The sequence below is a fragment of the Gossypium arboreum genome, chromosome 5 (genome assembly GCF_025698485.1).
Source record: "Gossypium arboreum isolate Shixiya-1 chromosome 5, ASM2569848v2, whole genome shotgun sequence".
NCBI classification, from domain to species: domain Eukaryota; kingdom Viridiplantae; phylum Streptophyta; class Magnoliopsida; order Malvales; family Malvaceae; genus Gossypium; species Gossypium arboreum.
In genome coordinates this window covers 2,589,156-2,614,294 of record NC_069074.1, presented here as the reverse complement: position 1 = coordinate 2,614,294, position 25,139 = coordinate 2,589,156, and the positions used below count along the sequence as shown (strand labels likewise).

The window sequence follows — 25,139 nt, the reverse complement described above, 5'->3', positions numbered from 1 at the left end:
AGTAAACAATAAATTCAGGATGATGGCTAATCCTATCTCAAGATGCCAAACACAACATTAATATCAAGTCTTTGGACAGTAGCATTAACAGTAAGCGATACTCTTGTTGTAGCAATCAAACATTGACAATAAATTATGTCGAACAATTAATTAATCTTTGGACTAAGTTATTGCTCACATAAAATACCTTACAATTGTCACACATTTATCACCATAGATGTCGTTGAAATTCTGCCAAATATTAACTTACCTTTGGGTCAATTAATAAACGTATGAATCACAAAAACATATAATCATCTTGATATTTCAAATAAACTAATCTACACAAAAAGAGGTCATTTTGGCAGCATTTTGTTTCAACTAATCTATTCAAAATATTAGACATCCTTAATTAAAACCCAAAGCCAAAATTTGAATTTATTTGTTTCAAAATATTTCTTTTAATTTCATCGTTCAATCAAATTAAAAGATACTAGTATATATATGTATATATAGTTATCCCAAAACAACATACAGTGATGTTGGCAAATATAATAATAGTTGAATAAATCATAAACCATAAACAACTTCACATAAGACTTCAAATTTAAACCAAAATAATTTGAATAAAGGGAAACATCATCTTAAGATATCAGACACTCCATTAATATTTCATCTTTGGACAAAATATTAACTTGTAAGTGATATCTTAAAGTAGTAATCAAACATTGACAATAAGAATATGTCGAACAATAAATCTTCCTTTGGGCCGATTTATTACTCACGTGTAAAACCGAATAATTGTCACATGATTATCACCATAGTTGCACATGTAATATTATTAACCTTCATTTGGGCCGATCAATATCAACATAACTTAAGTTACATGCACACAAACTTTTATATTTTAAAACAAAATAATTTATACAAAAAAAATCACTTTGGTGACTTATTGCTTCAATTAAGTTACTTTAAAAACATATATTCAAATTTAAAATTTACCCAATAGTCAGATATCAAAACTATTTTTTTTATTGCTTTATAGACTTTGAAATAACCCAAAATAGGGTTGTCTTAATAATACAATAAAAAAAATCGAAAACCTTAATCTTTGAGATTTTTTTTCCAAAACCATATAAATCAAAACTAAGCAGAAATAATATAGTGGTTCAAAGCCAAATAATTAACAAGCACATGTAATTATAATTTTGGGATAGATAAAAACACCAAAGCAGTTAATGTATATACATGTATTCATAATCAAATAGAAAAACTTATCTTGCATATACAATGTAAATCCAAAATTGTATTTATGATTAAACAGATATTCGCATGAATACTTGAAAAATATTTTCAAGCAAATAAATCTCAAAACAAAATCAAAATAATTACTATATCACATAATTCAAACTATAAATCATATCATCATAACTTAACTAAATATTTGAGATCATAATATGCCAATATCAAATACTCAAAGGAAAATAATGTGAATTCATCCTTAAAAAACAATGCAAAACAATAATCTAAATAGACTGGTACATAAAAATCCTTTGAACCAAATCACTAAAAACAACACTATGCATAGATTTTATACAAAATCCAAGAATAACTTTCTCGTTTATTTTCTCAAATAGTCGATTAACAATGAATTTAAAGAAGTCAATAGACATATCTGTTACTTTATTGCCTAAAATAGGTTGAAGCATAACTTAATCCATAAATCGAATTATTAAAAAAAAAACAAAACGTAAATCAAATTCTTTAAAACTAACACCAAATTGCATCAAAACAATGCCCATCAAATTAATTCAACCAAAATTTATATTTGTACCATTAAAATCAATCTCAATTCATGCATTATTCCATTAAATTCATTGATATGTATAAAAATATTACCAAATTACTTTACATCTACATATAATTTCAAAATTGCATTATAATTAAGTGAATTAGCATAAAAAATCTTTATCTGCATTAATAATTATAAAAATTTCATAACCACCAACTATATATCAAAACACCAAAAAAATTTCGGATTCAACACTCGCTAACAAATAAAAATAACATAAACCAGACTGAAGGCACCAACCCTAAAACCTTGACAAAAAGATAGATAAAGGAAAAATTGCCAGCCAACAACAATATTAAAAGGAAAAGATAAAATATAAGCAATAATAGAAAAAGCAAAATTCATGGGCAACACTCTCCATAATCATTTTTTTAAAAGTCTAAAACCTGAATTTCAATTAAACAATGTCAAATTCTATCATTTAATTTCAAAAACATGGTTAAACACATATTTCACGATAAGTCAGCGTGCAATGAGATTGACTTCATGGTTTTATATCACAAGTGCATTGTATTTTACATATTACCACGCCAATCCTTAAAAGTCATAAAGACAAAAACAAAAGAATTCTTATGATCTTCTTTGTCCCTTCTTTAATCTTTATTGGTATTTTTCTTAAATCAAGCATAGCAATAGTGTAACAGCCTATTTTTAGTGAAATCGGAACAGTGGTTTTGAGACTACAAATCTAAATTGGAAAGAAAATTCATTTTAATAGTATTGCATGGTTCGTATTATGATAGGAATATTATATGAAAATTCCAATAAGAAAATTTTATCGATTATGTGTTTAATTGTGAAAAGGACGAAATTGCATAAAATGTAAAAGTTGAATTCTTGTAGCTATAAGGATTAAATAGCTATGAAATTCAAAACTTGAGGTACTTATATGGCAATTACACCATTAAAGAAAAGTTAGTAGATATTTTTGGTGATTCATCCATGGAAAATTAGAAAAGGTTAAGGACTAAATTGGAAAACAAAATAATTAAAAGATGATAAATAATTATATAGAAAATGATAATACTCTAAAATGACGTGTTTTTATATATTAATCATGTGTTTATTTTGAGCTTGAGCCTACTAATTTAAGCTATTTATGTCTTTTTATCTGTTAGGGACTAAATTGGAGGCGAAAAGTAAATTCAAGGGAAAAAGCGTCAATTTGGAGATTAAATGGGCCATATGCAACGTGGGACAAATATGGTGCCAAAAGTCCGAACATGGAAGGCACAAGGACTTAAAAGCAAATAGAAGAGATTTTATTTTGGAAGACTCTATTTTATTTTATTCTGTTAGGATAATTAATATTAAGATAATTATTAGGATTATTCAAATTTAGGATTTTATTTTAATTATCTTTGTTTATCTTTAATTAAATGTATTTATCTTTTTAGAATTTAAGTTCAATTAGACTATCTCCCTAGCACTATAAATAGGGGGTAAAGTGACTCTATTTGGGGGGCATCTTTTTCTGTAAACATTCTCCCCCAAAAGTCTTTTGTTCTTTCATATTTCTTTTCAATAAAATTTATTTTTCCATATTTTTATTTATTTGCTTTCCCTCCATTATCATGAGCCACTAAAAAACCCTTCTAGCCAAAAGTTGTCAATATTTCCCCAAAAAGGGTTATTGAGGCCTAGAATCCGTACTTAGGCTTCTCGCCAAGTATTTATCGTTTCTCCGCACTACGGGCTGACGCTTTCGTCCATGGCCCTTAAGAAGTAAGCTTTTCAGCATATGCAAAGGCGACCGCTTTGTATGTTTTGGAAGGACTGCATAGTCGGTTCGTTAATTTACTGCGTCAGAGGTTGGCGAGCCAAAGAGACAAAATGGCGTGGGATTCGCCATTGAGAAGCGTTGATCTAGCATAGATTCTTGGCTAGAGTCGTTCCTTAAAATCGTAAATCTAATCTTTGGAGCTGGTGGTCGAGGCGTCCTCTTCCACTATAATCGGCTTACTTGAGTCGAGAAGGATCATCCAAAAGCTTGAGCCCAAGGCGGAATGAGACAACCGAGGTGGAACTTTCCAATAAGAATTTCTTTTCTCTTAAAACTCTCTTTATTATTTTTATTATTTTCGTAATCATAATTTCAATAAACTTTAAATTTGCTTTTTATTTTATTTTTGCTTCCAAAATCAATTCTTAAATTCTTTTTATTTTTTTCCAGAACGCAGGTTTTCTTGGGCACGATTCGCTTGAGATTTCGAGAGACAAGCATTCGTATAATCCGATCCCTGAGGATTCGACCCTACTTCCCCTTTACTATTTCTTTTTCATTATTTTACAGGGAATAGGATATTTTTGGTGCTCTCAACGACCGCATCAGAAAATATCATCTTATTTTATATCATCTTCATCCTCAAATTCCATAGAAACCCTATGAAAGAGAAAACAAGCTTTCTTGGCTTAATTGGGTAAGTATGCAAGTCTTGTTTTTAGAAATTTTTATATTTTTGATATCGAGATAGTTTAATTTATCTATTTTGGGGATTAACTTGAAAAGTTATCAAAGTATAGAAATTTTTCCATGGATGAATATGCTGAAAAATTTGAAATTTATGGTAAAAAATAAAAGGTTGTAGATAGATAAATGACTTTTACAAAGAGAATTTTGATAAAAACATGATTTAGGACTAAATTGTAAAGATGTAAAAGTTGTAGAAATTTCTGAATTTTATAAAATACATGTACTGTAAAAGTAATATTAAAATTTTGGTTAGGCTTGGAAAAAGGATTAAATTGTATGAAATTCATTTTCTGAGCCTAGGGACGAAATTGTCATTTGTGAAAAGTATAGGGGCAAAATGGTAATTTTGCCTAGGATGTAAGTTGAATCCAATTGAATATGAGATATGATAAATTGATGAGTAAATTCATTTATATAGATCCGGAAAGACCAAATACGAAATTAGATCGAGGAAGACAAAAAGTTTTGGATTAGTAGAATTTTCAATACGAACGATTATCAAAGTAAGTTCGTGTAACTTAATTATACATGTTGATATGCTTGAATTGAATGTTGTATTTGGATTGAATGTGGTGTGTATTTATGTGAATTATATGAATGTTATAAATATATAAAATGATCATATGATTGGAAATGTTATTAAGATGTTAAGTTCTGTGTGAATAAAGAAAATCGATGGATACGTGTGATTTTCCCCTATGTGAATGTGATTCTGCATATGTTACAAACAAGATTTAGCTCGGACGAGTAATCCTAATATAGCCCTCTCAAGCATCCTGATATATATATAGTTCATGCGAGCATCTTGATCGGTAATGATTTAGCATGTTTTGAACACTATCGCAGCTCTTTGTGAGCCTTCTGTTACATGATTCGATCAGTTTGATCCAGCATATAATGCGAAAACAAACGCAACTTTACGTGAGTGTCCTGATATAAACTCTTATGAGTTTCCTGACATGGCTCGCTTGAACTCTCTATTACCTTTTCCGGTGCTCTCTGATATTATCACTTTGGAGATATCTGATAAGCTTTATGAGCTTCCTGAGTAAAACTCTTATGAGTTTCCTGATTAGCCCGGATAAGTGTCATGTTACATGATTACACGGCTCATCTGAGCATCCTGATATGTAGTTCGAGAGTGTGCTCCTTCAGTATGTGCCCTATTGGGTATTCCTGATTATGAATTGACTGTTTACAGTTTGTACATCTTGAGTGTACTACTTGAGTATCCATCAATATTTCAATAATCCAACTGATAAAACTTCCGATATGAGAAAATAATGAGATAAATAGAATTATGTCTCGAATGCTTCTGAAATACGTGAAAGTTTGTAACATGATGAGCTCATTTATGCTTATTTGATGTACATGTATATTATGACTAACTTGCTTGATTTAGTGTATGTGTTTAGGAAAATTTTCCAAATTGATGGAGAACATGTTATTGTATTTTTAATAAGAATGAATGCGATTGGTAAGTTTAAATACTGTTATACGAACTTACTAAGCATTAAGTGCTTACTAGGTTTTACTTTCTCTGTTTTATAGTGCTCAAAAGCTCGCGAAGGTTGGAGGTCGGTCGGAGCAACATTGCACTACCCTCAAGCTTGTTTTGGTATAATTAGTAAGCTTGTTTTGGTATAATGGCATGTATAGGTTAACTTGGCCAATGGATGGCTTGTAAATGGATGTTTGTAATCTAGCCATTGGAATGGCTAGTGATGGTTATGTTTTGGTATATTTATAAGGTTTTATCATGATAAATACCTATGTGTTAAATATGGTTGTTTAAGTTATGTTTAAAATGCATGCTCATAAAAAAAGTAAGATTATAAACATGAAGGTATGTAATGATATATCATGTTAGATGTTAAAAATTGGCTTGGTTATAATGCTTGGATTGGTTGGTATATACCTGTAAGTTTTGGTATAGGTTATTGGCAAGTTTGGGTGAGAAATAAAGCTAGGAAATGGTTTTATTTTGTCCACACGGATAGGCACACGGGCGTGTGTCTTGACTGTGTGTGACACACGACCTGGCACATGGGCATGTGGTTTGGTCGTGTGTCCCCTGCATCTTAAAATTTAGAAACAGAATGCTCAATATTGGGCACACAAGCAAAGACACGGGCATGTGTCTCAGCCGTGTGTGATACACAGCCTAGAACACGGGCGTGTGTCTTGACTGTGTGAAAACTGCACTTATTTTGTGAAAATTAAATTGACCACACGGCCTAACACACTGGCATGTGGCAGGCCATGTGGCACAAGTCAGAGAGTTACACGGGTAAGGACATGGGCGTGTGCCTCATATCAAATGCCCACACGGCCTGAGACATGGGCATGTCATCATTAATTTAATATATATAACTTTGGCATATTAGCCCTAATTCCTAATTAGCCATCATTAATTAAAAATTAATTAGAACTCAATTACTAGAGTATCTACACATATCTAATATATACTTTATTTAATAATTAAAGCCCAATAAACTTTAACTAAATTAAATCATTTTTAATTTGGGCTAACCTATCATGATAGTAAATAATAACTTGTAATTAACCTTATTATATATGTGATGTCCATATTTTCTAACACATTTTACTAAGAACTTGTTAAACTCTTCTCTTATTTTAAATAAATAAACATATTATATTATATATTTTAAAATTTTATCTCATTAAACATATTTTCGCAAGTAAATAAATAATTTTGTCAACTAGTCACTAATGACAAATGTAATGCAAGGTTTGATTAAGTACTTGTTGACATAAATCCAATGTTCAAAACTAGATAACCACTTCCTCTACCCACTATAAAAATAAAATAAAAGAATCCCGGTGCTCTAGAGAAGAAATTCAATCTTAAATCGAGCCATTGAGATCAAAATTCAAAGGGACAAGGTTTTTCTAAGATGAATACTTGGCCCAAAAGTGACCCATAACTTTTCTCTAATATATTGTTAAATAATTTGGGCTAAATCCATCATATTACGACAAAACATGGGCTTTGCAAGGCTTTCAGCCCACCCGAAGTGACCGCTTCTTGAACTCTCTCTCAATTCTCACATCCTACGCCCTACTCTTAAACTCGAATGAATGGACCATCTCCGCCGACGAACTTCATAGTGTTTCAATCAGCTCTCAATTCAAAGAGGGTTATAAAGTAAAATTTTGGGTCTTCTTTTTTTTTGGCTTGAAAATTTTATGGAGAAAGGCGAGAGCATATTGGAAGCGATCTACGAAGAGGATGATTTAGGAGATGTGGAGATGCTTGATGTAGAAGAAGGGGAGCTTGTGGATAGTAACTCCGTAAATGATCCAGACAAACGCGGCTTCGCAGATGTTAATGGTGAAAATCAAGGGTCCCAAAGTAAAAATAAGAAGCGGGGAGGTAATAAGAAGAAGAACAAGAAAAAAAAGAGTGGTTCAGGACCTAAACCTTTGGATATAAACAGGTTAATTTTGTGTGGAAATTGAAATTTCTTTTCATCAACAAATAAATGAACACGAACTTTTTTTTATTTTTTAAGGTGAAATTTGGTTTATGAAACTTCGCTAAATTCGGGTTTTGGCAGGTTCGTGTTAGATACTTGTAGACGGTTAAAAGAGAAGAAGTCATACATGGTGTACACTGCTGTGGGATGTTTGGGGATTTCTGCACTGAGTGATCTTGTTAAAGAGGTATTTTTAACTTAATACCTTGCAAGATATGAAATTCAATGTTGAGTTTACCAGAAATAAGTTAATTAATTAGCGGATAGTTTTTTTGGATATCCTGTACCTAGTGTTGCCTGTTCTAGCTGGGATGCTCTCTTACAAGCTCACCTTGTCTGGTTGGGATTTATGATGTATTAATACCTTCTAACGAAGTTTGTCACTTGGTAGCATTTCTTCCCTATACTGTGTTGGGGTTTAGAGTTTAGGGGTTATCCCTTTTACAGTTTAATCCACAACCTCCATTCATTTTGTTCTTAAAGGAAAGGTCAGAATTTGGGTTGAAAACAACTCAACTCTTAGCATCTTATGATCTACATTGTTTCCTCTACCATTGCAGATTCCATTTGCGACTTCAAATCCTGTGCCCTTAGCTGAGATGACTGACTTCATTAGTTGCCTTTTGATAGAGGTTATTACCTTTTTCTTTCCTAGATGTGAGCCACTCTGCGGTGATGTAGAGTATGTTATCAATTAGATTGTCACATATCAGAAGCTACTTATCAGAAACTAAGAATGAATATGTTAAAAGTTATAAGACAATCATTCGCATGTATTTATTTGGATGATAGGATAACGGCAAATGATGTAAGCCTCTTTTTGAATGGATACCATCAAGTTTGCTGGTAACAGGAGATGGGTTTGTGATTGTATATACCCTTGTTTTTTTTTTTTAATTCAAGAATTTCTAAAACATAAAGTTCAGTGGTATGAAGTGTGAACTTGAAAGAAGTTGCTAATTTAAGAATCACTTGTACCGTTTTGCTGATAAGTGGTTGACAATTATTTGTATTTCGCTGCAATATCACTCCCTTCGATGTTTTTCTTTCCACACTCAAGACCTTTTACACTCTTTTCCCTGCCGTTATTCATATTGGGATGTATGATGAAACCTAAAGTTCTCAGGTGGATGCAATTCAATCTTGTGGAGGTCAGATGACTGCTGATGGCAGACGATGTCGGACAGGTGGTGGCATATTATGGAATATCATAAAAGCACGAGAACCTGCTGCTTATCGAGAAATAATGAAAAAGGCCAAGGAATTTGAGGTGTGTACTTATTTGCACATAAAGTTCTATTCTTTTTTTTTTTCTTTTTGTCCGCTGAATATAAACATGTGTGCATGAAAACTTCCAAGTTCATTTGTCAATTGGATGTCTAAATAACAATCATTAGGAAACAGTAGCCTTGCCTGGTTGTGTGTATGCTCTGCTTGTTTTCTTATATTAACTTCCAATATTCTGCAAAACTTTTGTAGATTTTGGTTTTCCGGCTTCGTTATCTAATTGCAGCAGTGACAAGTGTTGTTAACATTAGTATTATGATTCAAGCAACTCTGTTTTTCATAAAATAGCCTTTGAACTTGACTTGAGATGGAATCGCAGCGCAATTCACGGGCCTTTGGCTCATGTATCATGTGGTGTATACTTTTTGTTCTTCAAATACTAATATAGAACAGATGCCTAATTGGTATTTATAATCTTGCAGAAGCAATTTAAGCAACAAAATGTCAGACAAGCACCAGCACAGAGCAAAGAGATCTCTTCTCAAGAAACTACACTCTCGAATGGAACTGCAGCAAGTGTTCCACAAGGTGCTGGACTTATTCCTAATGACCCGACAGAAGAGTTCAGTGCCGAAGGAGCACGCAAATCTGTTCATGATAGAATTAGGGTCCCTGTTTCATATGAAGACCTTCTAGGAGAGGATTCAAAAGACGATTAATTTCAGCATTTTCAAATTATGAAACTTTGCTTGGCATCAATTTTGCATGTATAGATTTGTTGATAAAAAGGGGTTTTACAGTATTTGCAACGATACAGATGAGATCGTTTTCATTAATGAAAGAATTATCAAGTTTAAATTTGATTAAAAAAAAAGTCCCTTGTTTTTTTTACCACTTTTTGAGTATATTATGCGTTAAGCTGTATACTTCCATAGAGGGATCTTTCATTCTTACAACCTACTACATTATTGGAGCCTACTTTTTTTGGTCATTAATCAATTGCATGACTCATCATGGAAGAATAGTTGGAAACTGACTGTTCCGAATTCGTTATCATGCCAACGTAATGGATACAACATGGCTACAATCCACTGGACCAAAAAGCATCTCAATCTTTAGAATAGTTAACGCTGGTTAACAAATTAGTCACAGCTCACAAACGGGTGTTTGAAAACATATGTTCCTCTCTACCACACAACTATTTAGCTTGGCTTTTGCTTCTTGTGGAAGAAGAGGCAAACCACGGTGCAGTCATCTACTTTTGAAGATGGGAACTTCTTTTTCCATGAGGCAGTAGCCGCTTCCACCACCGCCTTTGCCGCCTCCTGCTCACTTCCTGCTTCCATCACTATGGAGGCAACTTGGTTGTTGTTGAGCACGTCCCATACCTAATAAACAGGCCCCCCCAGAAAAAGAGTTTTTTAGGTTTCATTCTTTATCTAGAAATAACAGCATTATTATTCCATTGAAAATGGACTGGCTTACCCCATCTGTTGCGAGAACAATGAACTGGTCATCTGGGGTTAAGTGATGATGGAAGACGTCAGGGACTGCAATTATTCCGTGGTTCTTGAGTAGGAAATCACCAAAAGCTCGAGACATGGCTAAGCCTGGAGAATCTTCATGGGGCAGCCATACACGCTGGATATGTGGTTCTCCCTTTAAAGCAAGGACCCTTCCGTTGCAATTTCTTATTCTTTCTGCTTCATCTGCATCAATATATTTCATCACCCACTCAATCAAAATATTTCATCAATATATGGTCAATGTTCGTTAATTGGATGATCTGTTCTTACTTGGTAAACCAGGCTTCAAATCAGTGGTTAATTGAACAGCCTTGATCCCATTCTCGGTCATTGTTCCTAGCACTGCTCTTGAATCGCCAAGGTTTGCAATAACAAGATCTTCACTCTTTGAATGAAAGAAAAAAAAAAAAAAAAGGTGATAGAAACTTTAACATGGTACACACATAATTTTTGTCAAATCAAATTATGAACTTGAACTAAAAGAGTTTTTTACCTGTCTGACAACAACAACTGCGGTGGTTCCACTGGTGGAACAATCCAAATTCTCTTGAAGCATTATCTCCTTGTCCAGCACCTTGAAAGCACCGATACAAGCTTCTTGCCAATTAAGAAAATCCTTGTTTGGTATCGATTTGATGTCTGTTTTTGCGACTTGATGTTGAAAACTCTTGTCATCTGCTGCTGTTCTAATCTTTTCCAGAGCATTCTTTTGGTTTAACAAAAGTGATGGCAACCTATTTCTCACCATATTGCTCACTAAGTGACCATTCTTCCCATGACCATCAAAAACTCCACAAAATGCTCCACCTTCTATTCCATAGTCCTTCAAAAAAAAAAAAAACCCCAAAGCTTTGATTAACAAAAAAATCCAGTATTTGGTCAAACTTTTCTTCTTGAAGAGGATTTACCCTTTTAAACAGCCATAGATATATATATATATAAAAACCAAAGAGTTGCAGTGACAAACCTGATAAAGGATGGCAGCATCCTGGTTTAGCCCTTTGCTTCCTTGTTTAGTATAAAGAGAGCCAAGTCCTTGAATTCCAAGGGAAGAAATGTTTTCAGCCAAGAAGACAACGTTTTCGTGATGACAGTCATCGGCCTCGTGAATCTCTGAAGATACAACGGATATGCAGATTCCCATCTCAACTAAATTAACACACACACACAAAAAAAAAAAAAAAAAAAAATTAATTTCCAATGGCTTTGTGAAATAGTCTCCTCAATCATGTATTTAAAGACTCCGTAACGCGCATGTTAGCGAGATACCAAATTAATAATTATTAGTATTATAGCATAAGTGGTTCCCAATGACCTGAGGCCACACTCCAATTCCATTAATAAATTCACCTGTTTCTATCTAAATAAATATATTGTTGAGTATTATTATTGGCTACCCCAAGATTCACTTCAAAAGCCATATGAGGTGTACTTTTTCTTCTCTTTTGCAACGATTAATCATAAATACAATTATCAAATATTATATTATTATAAACATAATTATTATTCTTTTTGACATAATATAACAATAATATAAAACTAGTAAAGCCCATTATTTATGATAAAAATTTCATATTATTAACCATAAATTTGCATATTACGTTATTTATAAGTTATTATTTTTGGGTTATATTTTTTATTTATTTTCTTTTATATGACTATAACACCATGATTTTTTATTTTTGTTTTTGATACAATGATCTACAGAACTATCTGAATTTTTTCCTAATCTTTAAATAGGAGGATAATATGTTTCAGCATACTCAAATCCAAATATTCCTGTACTGCCAATAATATCAATACAAATCGAATTAAAACTTATATTATTTCATATGAAAATCTCATAAAATCCCAATTGTGTGACCCTGAGGGTTATAAAAGCGTATGTTTATTTGTGAACTTAAAGGTAGACTATTGGTCCCTACAAATAAATATAAGGGAAGGGCGGTAGATACTTGAACAAATATATATGCACTTTACAGAGAAGAAGAAAAAACAGCCGCATACAAGGCCAATGGAATTAATTAAATAAATTATTTTTAAAAAATGAACATGACACATCTATCTATACAATTATATTGTGATATATTATTTTAAAACATTATTAAAACTTTGACATACTAAATCACCAACTATTATAAAAATTATAAATTATAAAAATTAAGTTTAAGACAAAATTATGGAAAGATGCATCAAAATGTTGGTCAAGTCTTGGAGGGAAAAAACAAATAATAATTATAGCTATTAAAAAGGTTTAATCCTACCCTTTAAAGAGTTAAGACAGCGTAATCATGGTTAATCATAGTCTACCAAGCATGCACTAGTGGACAAATGGCTGGGTTTGAGTATGTCACTATGTGCTATTAGCTTAATCTTATATAAATTTTATCAAGTCCATCTTTACCGTATATGTCGTAGACTTTCTTTGTGACCATTAAATTTCTAGAGCAAATTAGGTGCCAGAGGCGAAGTCAGAAAAATTTTTTTAGGGGGTCGGATGAAATTTTAATTTTTTAAAGTTTATATCTTTATAATTTGTAAATGATTAAATTAAATTTTTATAATTTTAAGGGGGGTAAAGTACAATTTTACCTTTACTAATTTAAAATTTTTAAAAAATTTAAAGGCCAAAAATATAATTTTACATTTTAAGGGGCGGGGCCCATGCCAGCCACCCTAGCTACGCCTGCTGTTGGGTGGGTTTTACATGTTGACTTTTTTTCTTTGTTTATGTTAAATTATTTTAAACAAATATACTTATTTCAAATAAATAAATAAATTGATAAATCGAGTCACCTCAATTGGTCAAATTTTGTTTATACTGTTTAATCAAAATTAATATAATTAATTTTGAACCAAGTTTAAAATTTGAAATTGGGAGAATTTTACTTAAATATCTCCAGCTTGAATAGAATTAGATTTAAATCGTAAACGAACAAAAATACCTATTATTGTATATCAAAAATATAACTAGATTTTTACCGTTTATGTAAATTCAAATAAATTATATTGTAATTTTTTTTATTTTAAGTATATCAAATAATTATTTAAAAAAAGTCTATCAAATTATTATTATTTTAATATTTTAAGTAAATAAAATTTAAAACTAATCTCATATAATCATGGTAAATTTATATAAAATATGCACATGCGATATAAAATCGAAACATAAAAATATCATAATATAATATAATATAAAAAATAAAATGAAAGAACTCTTATAAATAAATAAATAAAAGCATGAAATGATACGTATATATGTTTTCTTTTTCTTTCTAAAATTTTATTATTATAAATTTAACATACTAACAAATGCAATTCAAGTACAAATTGATGTATGGTCAACTATAATATAAAGCACAACTAATGAAGGACCAAAAAATCAAAGAAACTCGTTCATGGCATATGTACATGTAGGGTAAATCCAAAAAAGTCTTTTAGTAGGGATAGAAATTTAATTATAATTTTTTCATAGATCAAATATAAAATTATTTTGTATAATTTATAATTTCATCATTTTTTAAAGGATTAAACAAAAATATTTTTATTTTAGGGGTTAAATTGTAATTTTATTATATATTAATTTATAATTTTTATTTATAAGAAGACTAAATTAAAAATTTTTATTTTAGGAGGTTAAAGTACAATTTCACTATATATATATTTATAAATTTTCTATTTATAAGAGGATTAAATTAAATTTTTATTTTTAGGGACCAAGGCCCTCTATGTATTGGAATAAACTATGAAAATTCATACACCATAATTGTGCATAATAAAATTAAAATTTAAATAACGATTTAAGACTTTCACCATCGATATAATATATAATTATTGTAAAATTTTTAAATAATATAAATTAATCTCTTCAAATTAATACAACATTAAATAAATTATTATATAAAATTAATATACAAGATAAAAATAAAATGAACGAATATCTATGAAAACGTTAACACCTAAAAGTTCATTTAAATTTATAATAATATTTTAAAATACAAAATTCCTTAATTTTGCCCTTTCGTCTCTTTCCTTTTCCTTTTTTTTTTTCTCTTTCCTACATTATATTTCATTCTCTCTTTTCTTCTCTCTTCCCTCACCACACGTCTCGAAACCCCAAAACGAAGAATAAAAAAAGTGCAGGTGTCAAGAATCTAAGCCCAAACATTAAAAATTCAGCTAAAATGACTTTATATATTAAAGTATTAAGAATTTATGTTAAAAAATTTAAGAAAGTCATATTAGAGGAATAAATAGCATTATATATAATTTGCTCAATAGACACAACAAATATTCTTACAGGTTGATTAGTATTATTACTATTATGTGGTAGCGAGAAAGGTTGATCTGAATTTCACAAGAATGTATATATCTATCTTTTAGTCAAATTAAAATTTTTGGTCTTATGTAAGTTTTATTTTCAACCTTTTCGTTATTCATTAAAATGATTATACTTGAGATGCCATGATTCAGAGATTTAAGTTTGTAACTTTAAAATAAAGTACTAGAAAAAAACATACCTTTTATTTGTCTTATACTTAATTTAATAATGTTAATAATCAAATGAAATTCATTTTATTTTGATATTAATTTAAAAAACATATAATTAAAATTGAGTTCGATTTAGCTCAAATCAACTTAGTAATATACTGTTTTAACCCTATAAGTGACAAGTTAGAGTGATTACACAAATAGTCAATACGGATAATGCCAACTTGCCAGCCTCGGAACCATTGACTACATTTTTAACAATTTTTCATTAAGATAATGTTTTTCAATACTTGATAATGGAGCATTGAATCTATATCATTCTTATTCTTTAAGATCAACAATTGACTCCAAACTAATATTCGAAACCAAAACAAAGCGATTTGTATTTTTTCTTTGTCAATGCAATCGATTTGTACTTTTGAGTTCTTCTTTGTTGGCCGTCTTATCTCTAATGCTATAAGCTGATTGCCAAACGTGCCCATTTTTTTTTCCAGGCTAGAAGAAGCCTATAAAGTATAAACACGCGTTAATGATGACAAGGACGAACGTAATCCCAACATTTTTCAACACTGCAATACACTTTTTTATAAGCACGCTTGATTGTTTCTTTATGTCAGATTTTAGTTGTTTGGATAACCCATACATCTTATCAGGGACCTTAACTTCTGTAATACATGCATGCATATAATCCTTTAATGGATATGAAATGCTTGGAAATCTTGACTTTGGGGAGATAAGACTCTCAAATTGAATAGTTTTAGGGATAAGTTCGAATCCATTACACAATCAAGAACCGATGTATTAATAAAGCATGGTAGAATCATGGAAAACACCATCATCACCATCCATGGACTTTGTATGGATCAAATCAATGGGGTATAAAAGCTTAAATATGCACCTCATGTGGAATGTGGTTAATGTCGCTGCTGGGTGTGGCAAAATGTTGGCTTGGATCTAAGGTTTCTGTATCTGGTACACTTTTGGCATGCCTTGTCTGGTATGCCTGCCTAAGTAAAACGATCAAAGAGATTTCATTATTAAATTATTGCTAAAAGGGATGCTACTCCACAAAACCTTCTCACAAGGACCTGAACATTTAAAAGTTAAAAGCTAATGATGAAAAGATTGCATCTCATATAAAAGAAACAGTTTGACAAACACAAAAGAAAAGGTTTGTTTGATATGTACAGAATGTTTGCAGATACATCTTAATTTCAGTACACATCCAGAAACCATACTGATGATAACAGTACCCATTGATTGAAGCCACATGAATTTCTGGTCCTCGATGTTCTCACCGACTGGTGGATACATGAACATTATTATCTTCACCATTTGCTGATTCAGCTGACTTCTTCATAAGGGGCTTGGGAATATCACAGTCATCTTGAGGGCAACGTTGTTGAGGATGAGACAACAACATGGACATGAAGCGGAAGAGGGTACGAGGTAGCCCATGTCCACTCTCATGGATGTATCCTTCGTACTCGCTAACATGTTCAAGTGCATCAACCAGTGCATCGTAAACTGCCTGGGGACAATTATCAGGTCCAGGCTTGTCATGGAGGTACATCACATCCAGAGTGAAGAGCTTCTGGTTTACAGGCCATTGATGATGGGGTCGTATTGATGATCTGCAGTATATAAGAATCTAAAAGACAACAAAATATAACACCACTTGTAAGGTTTCCGAGCAACAGGAAGAAAACAGAATCATTTATATGCAAACCACAAATTACTTTAATCATTATTACAAATGGAAGAGATTTAACCATTCCTATGAACAGAATCATTTATAAACAAAATCGTCCGAGCTTGTGTATAAGACATACTAATTGGTAGGTACACGCTTACAAAAGGGCTGCTGAGTTTGAATCTTTTCCCCTACTTAACCAATGATAACAATTGTTTAGAAGAAGAAAAGAAATAGATACGGACCACTCTTAAAATGCGGTTCTTGGCACGAGATTTCTTGGCTTCATGAGCAGCTAAGCGGAATAAATTGGTGAGGTCTGCTTGCCCAGTAGAGACAGTGGTAGCCGAGAGTGCTCGAACAGCACCAATGGTAGACTCAACATCACTACTAAACTCTTTTCTAAGCTATAAAAAACAAAAAAAAAATGGAAATTAAATTAAATGCCTAAATTAAAAAGATTCAAAACCCTAATTTTCAAATCATTGAAAGCATAGATTATAATCAAATCTAAAAGAAAAAGAAAAGAAAAGCGAAAAGTACCCAAGAGGCGGTTTTGGAGAGAGTGGCGAAAGCGAAGCGGTGGTCGGGGTTGATAGAGAGCTTGGAATTGACAAAGAGAAGGATAGCTTGCTTTATGGAATCCAATCTGGTGACTCCTGCTGTTTTCATTTCAACAAGCGACTCTGCGTCCACATCAACGCAAAATATTATGTCCTCGCTGTTTATTCGCGTCGGATTCAAAATGTAACGCCCTGCTCCTCCCACCGAGGCGTCGCCTTCGATTCCTTCCATTTTCATTTTTCCCCGATTTCCTTCCTTCGGGAGAGAAGAGGAAGACATTCGCAACCAAACAAAAGGGGGAGAGAGAGAAAGGGGGGGGGGGGCGGCGGAAAGGAAAGTGCCAAACAGAAGAGTAAAACGATGCGTTTTGATCTTGCAAACAATGCTTAAGAAAGTCCGATAAAACGCTACGTTTTGGTTTTCTTTTCCCTTCGTTCTTGGCTACTTAGCTCGTTTGGCAGCGAAAATGGCGCGTACGCATGTCCACAGCAGCGAAGATAGTGATTGTTCTCCTAATTGGTCTCTTGACAAAGCACATCGACCTAGGTCTTTGTTCTCCTTTTGGGGGAAATTTTGAAGATTTAATTTGTCTTGATTAGTGTTATATATGGAGATGGCATCGATTTCTCTGATGCTCAATTTCAAAGCATGCAACCTTCAGGTATTTGCTTATCTCCTAGTGCCATGGAATATACGGTTAAATTCAACAAAGTTTGTCTAAATCACGTAAGTTTTATTTGGAGGAGTGTATTTAGTTGAAAATTTATTACAAATTACAATATCACGGATAAAGTAGGTACTTACCTAAAACTTGAGCTATTAAAAAAATTTATTTGATACGACAACGTTAATATTGAATAGATGCTAGTAAAAGAGTAATGAGTTATTTGATTTTGTCTGTTTTCTAATTTTCGATGCTATACTAACATTTTATGTTTAAGTATTCAAAATTTCAAAGCTTAGCAAATGATATGTTTAAAAAAAAATTACCAAGTGATATTTTGCATTTTCATAAAGAGTTTTGGTGATGAACCAATTGATATATATTTATTCACTACATTGGTTTTAAAGGGGAAGCCAAATAACGTACGTTCTTGGACATCTCCAATTTACTGATAGTATTGATTTCTCCCATCTGTTTTGCTTTTGAAATTTCAATGCTTCGAATCATATATATTTACTGATTTTAATTGACAATTGAATAAAAATATTGTTGCAATGATTGTTATGAACTTACGCCTAATCCTTCTCGTCACAAGTAAGTTTTTCGTCAGTCTAAATGGCTATGAATTGGGGTTGTTTTGGGCCTCGGAATTTGGGTGAGCCTACACCCTACATTTCTCTTAAATCTTGAATTTTTATGTCTGATCGTTCATGCTTTTGGTACATAACATTTTTTTTTTAAATGTTTAAAAATTTATTTCTCATATTGGTTCTGTTTTCAACTTAATAAACACTTATCCCAAAGTTTTACAACAAAGGGAAAAAACCCAATGAAATCACTAACATCACAAAAACAAGCCACGTTGTATAGTTTTAGCCACCAAATCAAAAAACTCATGAGCTGCTGATGGTCAGAATATTACTAACTAAACTTGTGTAACTTCATGAATTTTAGCCCGTTAAATCGTGTATATAAGAAAAAATTCCCCAAAGATCGGAGACAAACAAGCCACCGATGACTCGAAAAAACAAACCGATTCAATTTGAGAAAGCGAGACATTCGTAAAAAAGGACCTAATGGCACCCTCATGGGGAGGCCGCTTGAAAGGACAGCACAGTAGACCAACCCGCTTGAGAAAGAGAGAAACAAGCGGCTCACACTGCTTTTTGGAGAGTAATTACAATCGCAGAGTATATTTGCCCCTCATTTTATTCCTTCTTTCTTTTTCTGCCAAAATGATAGCTTCCTTGCCTAAATTCAATGCATGTCACTGATTTTTTTTTTCCTTCTATTTGTTCGACCATTCTGATCACATGATCAGGACTTGATATGCCAAGTGGCAATATCAGAGCGCATTCCAGGAACAGACATAATACACCAACCCGCGAATTTATTTCTCCTCTTAACAAACAAAGATTCTGCTTGCATTTTACGAGTTGAGCTCGTGAGGCAGGGAAATTAACAAATATCTCCAGTCCAGCGACTTGGCTTTACGGCTCTATTATGTCAATAGAGTTGTAGGGTTTAAACTATTAGCCCTTTACTTCACTTGAACCCATTGCACTCCAAAACTAAAACGCGAGAATCCAAGAGGAAAGAACAGAGCTCTTCACAAAAGTAGGCTCTCCTCGCCATTTATTCTTTTGAATTATTCCCTTTTTTTATTTCCGTTTAATTGTTTATTTTTCATATTGAATTCTACTTCCTGGTTTCTGCCAGGTCTTTTTCTTAGCCTTATATTTATCGTTTTATATTTTATTGGTGCGGTATTTGTACTATGCTATCCGATTCTAGAGACTTAAAAATTTTCTCGTTTTTTGTGTGTGTTTTAACTTTTAAGATTTTCTGTTTGTCTTTAGTTAATACATGTTTTAGGGTGAAGTTAAGAATTTTCTTTAAGTGTCAGCTTTTCATTAGCCTCGTGCTAACTTCACTTTCAAAGAAAAAATCCATTTTTTTTCCTTTTCATATGGGATTACTTTTAGGATTTTAATTTTTTTTTTGTGCTTTAAGAAAAGAAAAAAAAAAAGATGTTGAAATGAATATTTCATTTTAATTCTATGTTATGTTCCCTTGTAAATTCGCAGGACATTTGTGGGGAATACTAGTGGAAAGCCAGAATGCAGGCTTGTGGTGGAACTGCAATGATGGGTTCTTTGCAACAGCCTATGAGAGTTAATAAACCAGCTTTTCCTTTAAAAGGGTCTCGTTTTGTTGGATTCCCACACCAGGTTATGCTTAACAGTGAAGCCCTGTAGAGCTCAAGTTGAACGCAGCTTAGTTACTGGGAGGCCTAGCTCTTCAGTCTCTGCCCCTGTTCTCGAAAACAGCTTAGTGGACCATGGCCTCAGTGAAGCTGATCCTGAGGTAAGTTCTATTATTAAAAAGGAGAAGGAGAGGCAGTTTAAAAGCCTTGAGCTTATAGCCTCTGAGAATTTTACATCCCGTGCTGTGATGCAGGCAGTTGGGTCATGCCTCACAAACAAGTTATTCCGAAGGACTACCTGGTAAAAGGTATATACTATATATAATCGAGCAAAGTGAAAAGAGATTTAATTCTGTTTTTGGTTTTGATTTAATTGATTGCAGCCAATGATCTTTTTGTTTATTGCAGGTACTATGGTGGCAACGAGTACATTGATGAACTTGAAATACTTTGCCAGAAGAGGGCTTTGGCAGCATTTCATTTGGATGAAAAGAAGTGGGGCATTAATGTTCAACCGTTGTCTGGTTCTCCGGCAAACTTTGAGGTTTATACAGCAATTCTTAATCCACATGATCGAATAATGGTAATATTCTTCTGCCTGTTTTAGCTACCGTAAATTAGTGTTTTTCTGCTAGATGATACTCAAATCAATGATTTCTTAATATAACTGGTATAGGGTCTGGACTTACCTCATGGAGGACATTTGTCACATGGATTTATGACTCCTAAAAGACGAGTATCTGGCACATCAATCTATTTCGAGTCAATGCCTTATCGACTTGATGAATCCACGGGTTATTCCTCGTTGTTTGACTTACTGAGTTTTAGTGGTTGGTATGTTCGCTTGGTGGTTGATTCAATCTGATAGAAATATGGAACAGGCCTTGTTGATTATGACATGCTTGAGAAAACAGCTACCCTCTTTCGACCAAGGCTCATAATCGCTGGTGCCAGTGCATATCCTCGTGATTTCGATTATCCTCGCATGAGGAAAGTAAGTTGTTTGTTGCTGGGTATGATATAATGCCTACCCTAGTTTAGCTTTCATTTAATGAAAGCTTTTTCTATGTGTGTTGCATATTTTCCTTCTTTTAGCATATAACTTATCGGATTGATACCTTTTGGAAGATTGCAGATGCTGTCGGTGCATTCCTCATGATGGATATGGCTCATATAAGTGGACTAGTTGCTGCTTCTGTAGTTGCTAACCACTTTGAATATTGTGATATTGTGACAACAACTACACACAAGGTTCGGGATTAATATATTCAATTGTTGTGTGGAACTCTATGCATGTTAAATTCGCTTGACATACTACTTGTTCTGGTTGTTTAAATATATATTAAGCATACTTGATCTTCATGTGAACAACCTAATTAATTTTCTCACCCATTTAGTCTTTGAGAGGTCCAAGAGGTGGTATGATCTTCTTCAAAAAGGATCCTGTTCTTGGAGTTGATTTAGAATCTGCCATCAATAATGCTGTTTTTCCAGGTTTACAGGTTAGTTTGCCTCATTTGCTTCTTTTACTATCTGAATTCCCTATTCCAACCTCCTGCTGGCTTTCAAACATCAAGCTAAGGTTTTCAAGTTATGAACTGGCTATGTCATGAGAAGCCTAATGTTGTCTATGCAGGGTGGCCCTCATAACCACACAATTGGCGGACTAGCAGTTTGCTTGAAACATGCACGGTCACCCGAGTTCAAGGCTTACCAGAATCAGGTACTGTCCGTCAAAGGTACAAAAAATTCGGTCAAACCTATGTCCTGTTGATCAAGACTAATGTGGGTACTTCATCCTGCAGGTAGTGTCTAATTGTAGAGCCCTTGCAAACCGATTGGTTGAACTTGGCTATACAGTGGTTTCTGGTGGCACCGACAATCATCTTGTGCTTGTGGATCTGAGGCCATTGGTAAGTAACTATATCTTTTCTGATTCTTGAAAACTTGAATAGCTTCAGGAACCATCTTTCTTTCTTTTAAGACAGCCTAAGCTTCCTTTGCCTCTTCACTTGTATTAACTTCTCTTTCAATAGGGTATTGATGGGGCTCGGGTCAAGAAAATACTTGATATGGCCTCTATCACCTTGAACAAAAATTCAGTGCCTGGTATGTTCTGCTTTATTTGCATTTACATACACGCGCACAAAATATATATATATGACCAGTGCTTACACATCTCAAAATTTTGCCTTGTAGGGGATAAGAGCGCACTTGTTCCAGGTGGCATTCGCATCGGATCACCCGCTATGACCACTCGAGGATTTAAAGAAAAGGAATTCATAGCTATTGGGGATTTCATCCACGAGGGTGTGCAAATAACTATAGATGCTAAAGGATTAGTTTCCGGGTCATCAAAGCTTCAAGAATTCTTAAAGTTTGCGGTGTCTTCCGATTTTCTGTTGACAGATAAGGTGTCGAGTCTCCGCAGTAGAGTCGAAGCACTTACAACCCAATTTCCCATTCCTGGTGTGTGAACAACACAGATACACAAAGTAATTTTTGAGTTATTAGAGGCTGAGAAGAAACGTCAGAACAAGGTGAAATCTCCAACACAGATTCCAGGGTTTATATTTGAATAATTGAATGTATTCACAGATTTATGAAAATTTTCAACTGTTATTGAGATTTAAATCTGGTATTATAGCAAGGTAAAGCAAGTTCTTCAGTTCCACCCAAATCCAGGATTATACTTCAAAGGACTTGCAGTTTTCTTTGAGGATGAGGATGTACTAGCATAGATGCTAAACTTTTAATAAGTTAAAAGGCAATGAATTGAAAAGTAAAATATAAAAGCTAAATAGATGTGTCAGTGAATCCTTTAATTTAAACTGCAAACTTTTGAGTAATTTATAATTATTATTTAGTATTGCAATCAACTTCTTTTAATACTATATTTTTAATTTAGAAATTTTTTATCACAATTCAAATTTTAGGAGTGATTAACAAATATTCATTAATGGTACCAACATTTTAGAACCACTGAAGAAAATGATATAATATTGATAATTATTCCTTCAATGGAAATGTTTTAACCATGTATTACATACTATTATAAATAATTTTAATTATTATTTGTTAAATAATAAATTATTTAAAAGATTAATAAAACCAACGCAATTAATTTTAAAAATATAATTAAAATTTAAGATTTAATTTTTATACTCATATTTTCTATTTAAAATTTTAATCCAATTATTAAAATTGTCTATCAAAATTTATCCTCATATGATGTAACTTTAAATTTTTATTAGATATCCTATTATTTGAATCCAATAATTAAAATTTTGATTAGATTGTAATGAGATAGCATATAATTGTCAAAATAAAATAAATATATTAAATTAATAAGTTTTAATAGAAACTACTAACATGTGATAATCGTCGACTAGGATTTTTGAATTGAAAAAGTAAAAGAATTGTATTCTTAAAATATAACAACAAAATCTTAAATTTTGTAGATCAACTATCCACCTATTTTAACCTAATATTTTTATAATATAATAATTATATTGTTTTCTCAACATAAAATTATTTACTTCCAACAACGTTCTATTTCTTCCACCAAAAAGAGCCAGTTTTATTCTTTTCTTTTTTTTTTGTAAAATTTCCGTTAAAAATTCTCAAATCGCTCCGTTCCAATTCAGTTCACTCATCTCTTCTTCCTTAAGGTCTTTCGCAGTGACAGACGGGACCGCTTCATCGAATTAATCGACGCAACATCATTACACCACAGCAAATACCAATCTGCTGATATTCTCTGTTAGGTGAGACAAGGCAATGATTAATTGATTCTGAGTTTTAAGATTGATAGGTGGAAGTTCCATCTTTGGTTTCATTTTCCTTTCGAGGTTAAATAATATGTTGAGATGATTAATATTATAACAGTTAATTTGTCCTCTGACAACTCTCGTATTAGATTTCTTGTTTGCTTGTGTATGTTTAATCAGACTTTACAAGATTCAAAAAATGTCCGATAAGAGTTCTTCAGCAAGACAAAAAAATAAGGGGAAAATGCTGTGGTGGAACAGAAGACAACTTCAACTCCAAAAATGGCTGCTAATGAAACTGACGAGATATTAAAAAGAAAAAAAAAACTGAAAAACCCAAGCCGATGAAGGGTACAAAAGTAAAATGAATTGATGGTGAAATGTAGGCTGAAATTTGTAAAATTTCTTACATAAAATTAGAAAATATTTCGAGCAATAGTCTTCCAGTAAATTTCTCTTGGCTCCAAGCGGCAGACAAGGCGCCTCGAAAAAGGCTCTCACTGCTGACTCGATTGTGGAGCCATTGATACAAATTACTCAATACCAATAATACAAAAGTTACATATTTATATATACATACATATTTAGCTGCTTTAAATTTGAAGGAAACCATGAAGAAAGAAAGGCGGCCTCCAATCGTGTAAGCAGCTAGCTTTGGGCACCATGCAAAAGGTGGATTGCTATTGTAAAACAACAAACACCCGTGTCTGACTGGATGCCCACTTTCAACTGTTAGCTTTAAAAGTCTTACCGTTTGCTTAACATTTTTGATTCTCCAAAAAAACGGCGAGGAAATAAGACAAAAAATAAATATAAACGGGTTATTGTGTCATGAAACAACGGTGAGTTTCATGGGTCTTCTCCCGTTTAACTAAATCTGGGCTCCAAGCGGCAGTCAGGACGCCATGGATTGGCACCTGCTGTTGACTCTGTTATGGAGCCGCTCAATTTGGCAACTATCTGACTCACCATTTCTAATAACCATATAAATTCTAAAATGAAATGCATAGTAGAAAAGAATGAACTGGAAAGAGGAGCGGAAGATGAGATTGGATGGCTGCTTACGAAATATAATCAGTGCTTGCTTGCTTTTATATAGTGGTTTCTCCAAAACCCTAAAGTACAGGTTGTGTTGAAATTACTAGATTAGACATTGGCTTTTTAAATGTTGATAATTTTATTAATTTTTGGAAA

The 25,139-nt window shown here is 32.7% G+C and overlaps 3 protein-coding genes and 1 pseudogene across 4 annotated transcripts; 2 read left to right on the top strand and 2 right to left on the bottom strand.

The window, feature by feature from the left end:
• Positions 1 to 7,362: 7,362 nt before the first annotated feature.
• Positions 7,363 to 10,307, top strand: LOC108457449 (uncharacterized). 2 transcript variants are annotated; one of them, XM_017756519.2, is made up of 5 exons: positions 7,363 to 7,765; positions 7,886 to 7,991; positions 8,365 to 8,436; positions 8,931 to 9,074; positions 9,514 to 10,307. In XM_017756519.2, exons 1-5 carry the CDS (start codon positions 7,515 to 7,517, stop codon positions 9,748 to 9,750), a joined length of 810 nt encoding a protein of 269 aa, XP_017612008.1. In that variant the 5' UTR covers positions 7,363 to 7,514; the 3' UTR covers positions 9,751 to 10,307. The 2 variants fall into 2 exon arrangements, with proteins under 2 accessions (XP_017612008.1, XP_017612009.1); XM_017756520.2 differs by lacking the exon at positions 8,365 to 8,436.
• On the bottom strand, positions 10,057 to 11,910 carry LOC108457448 (probable protein phosphatase 2C 72). The gene is made up of 5 exons (XM_017756518.2): positions 11,525 to 11,910; positions 11,051 to 11,380; positions 10,828 to 10,942; positions 10,517 to 10,740; positions 10,057 to 10,419 (listed from the first exon to the last, which is right to left on the bottom strand). Exons 1-5 carry the CDS (start codon positions 11,699 to 11,701, stop codon positions 10,234 to 10,236), a joined length of 1,032 nt encoding a protein of 343 aa, XP_017612007.1. The 5' UTR covers positions 11,702 to 11,910; the 3' UTR covers positions 10,057 to 10,233.
• Positions 11,911 to 16,151: 4,241 nt separating this feature from the next.
• LOC108454533 (uncharacterized) lies at positions 16,152 to 17,861 on the bottom strand. Its single transcript, XM_017753026.2, has 3 exons — positions 17,285 to 17,861; positions 16,987 to 17,148; positions 16,152 to 16,699 (listed from the first exon to the last, which is right to left on the bottom strand). The coding sequence occupies exons 1-3, from the start codon at positions 17,582 to 17,584 to the stop codon at positions 16,343 to 16,345; spliced, it is 819 nt and encodes a 272-aa protein (XP_017608515.1). The 5' UTR covers positions 17,585 to 17,861; the 3' UTR covers positions 16,152 to 16,342.
• A 1,085-nt stretch (positions 17,862 to 18,946) lies between these two features.
• On the top strand, positions 18,947 to 22,831 carry LOC108455901 (serine hydroxymethyltransferase 3, chloroplastic-like; annotated as a pseudogene).
• Positions 22,832 to 25,139: the final 2,308 nt, after the last annotated feature.

What these genes read in the sequence shown, in the direction of transcription:
- LOC108457449 (XM_017756519.2), top strand. Translation starts at nt 7,515, where the DNA reads ATGGAGAAAGGCGAGAGCATATTGGAAGCGATCTACGAAGAGGATGAT. An exon ending in TTAGTTGCCTTTTGATAGAG is followed by an intron (nt 8,437 to 8,930) that starts GTTATTACCTTT and finishes TAAAGTTCTCAG; the next exon opens with GTGGATGCAATTCAATCTTG. An exon ending in AAAAGGCCAAGGAATTTGAG is followed by an intron (nt 9,075 to 9,513) that starts GTGTGTACTTAT and finishes ATAATCTTGCAG; the next exon opens with AAGCAATTTAAGCAACAAAA.
- LOC108457448 (XM_017756518.2), bottom strand. Translation starts at nt 11,701, where the DNA reads ATGGGAATCTGCATATCCGTTGTATCTTCAGAGATTCACGAGGCCGAT. An exon ending in CAGTTGTTGTTGTCAGACAG is followed by an intron (nt 10,943 to 11,050) that starts GTAAAAAACTCT and finishes TTTCATTCAAAG; the next exon opens with AGTGAAGATCTTGTTATTGC. An exon ending in TTTGAAGCCTGGTTTACCAA is followed by an intron (nt 10,741 to 10,827) that starts GTAAGAACAGAT and finishes ATATTGATGCAG; the next exon opens with ATGAAGCAGAAAGAATAAGA.
- LOC108454533 (XM_017753026.2), bottom strand. Translation starts at nt 17,584, where the DNA reads ATGTCTTCCTCTTCTCTCCCGAAGGAAGGAAATCGGGGAAAAATGAAA. An exon ending in TCTCCAAAACCGCCTCTTGG is followed by an intron (nt 17,149 to 17,284) that starts GTACTTTTCGCT and finishes TGTTTTTTATAG; the next exon opens with CTTAGAAAAGAGTTTAGTAG. An exon ending in AGAACCGCATTTTAAGAGTG is followed by an intron (nt 16,700 to 16,986) that starts GTCCGTATCTAT and finishes GTTGTCTTTTAG; the next exon opens with ATTCTTATATACTGCAGATC.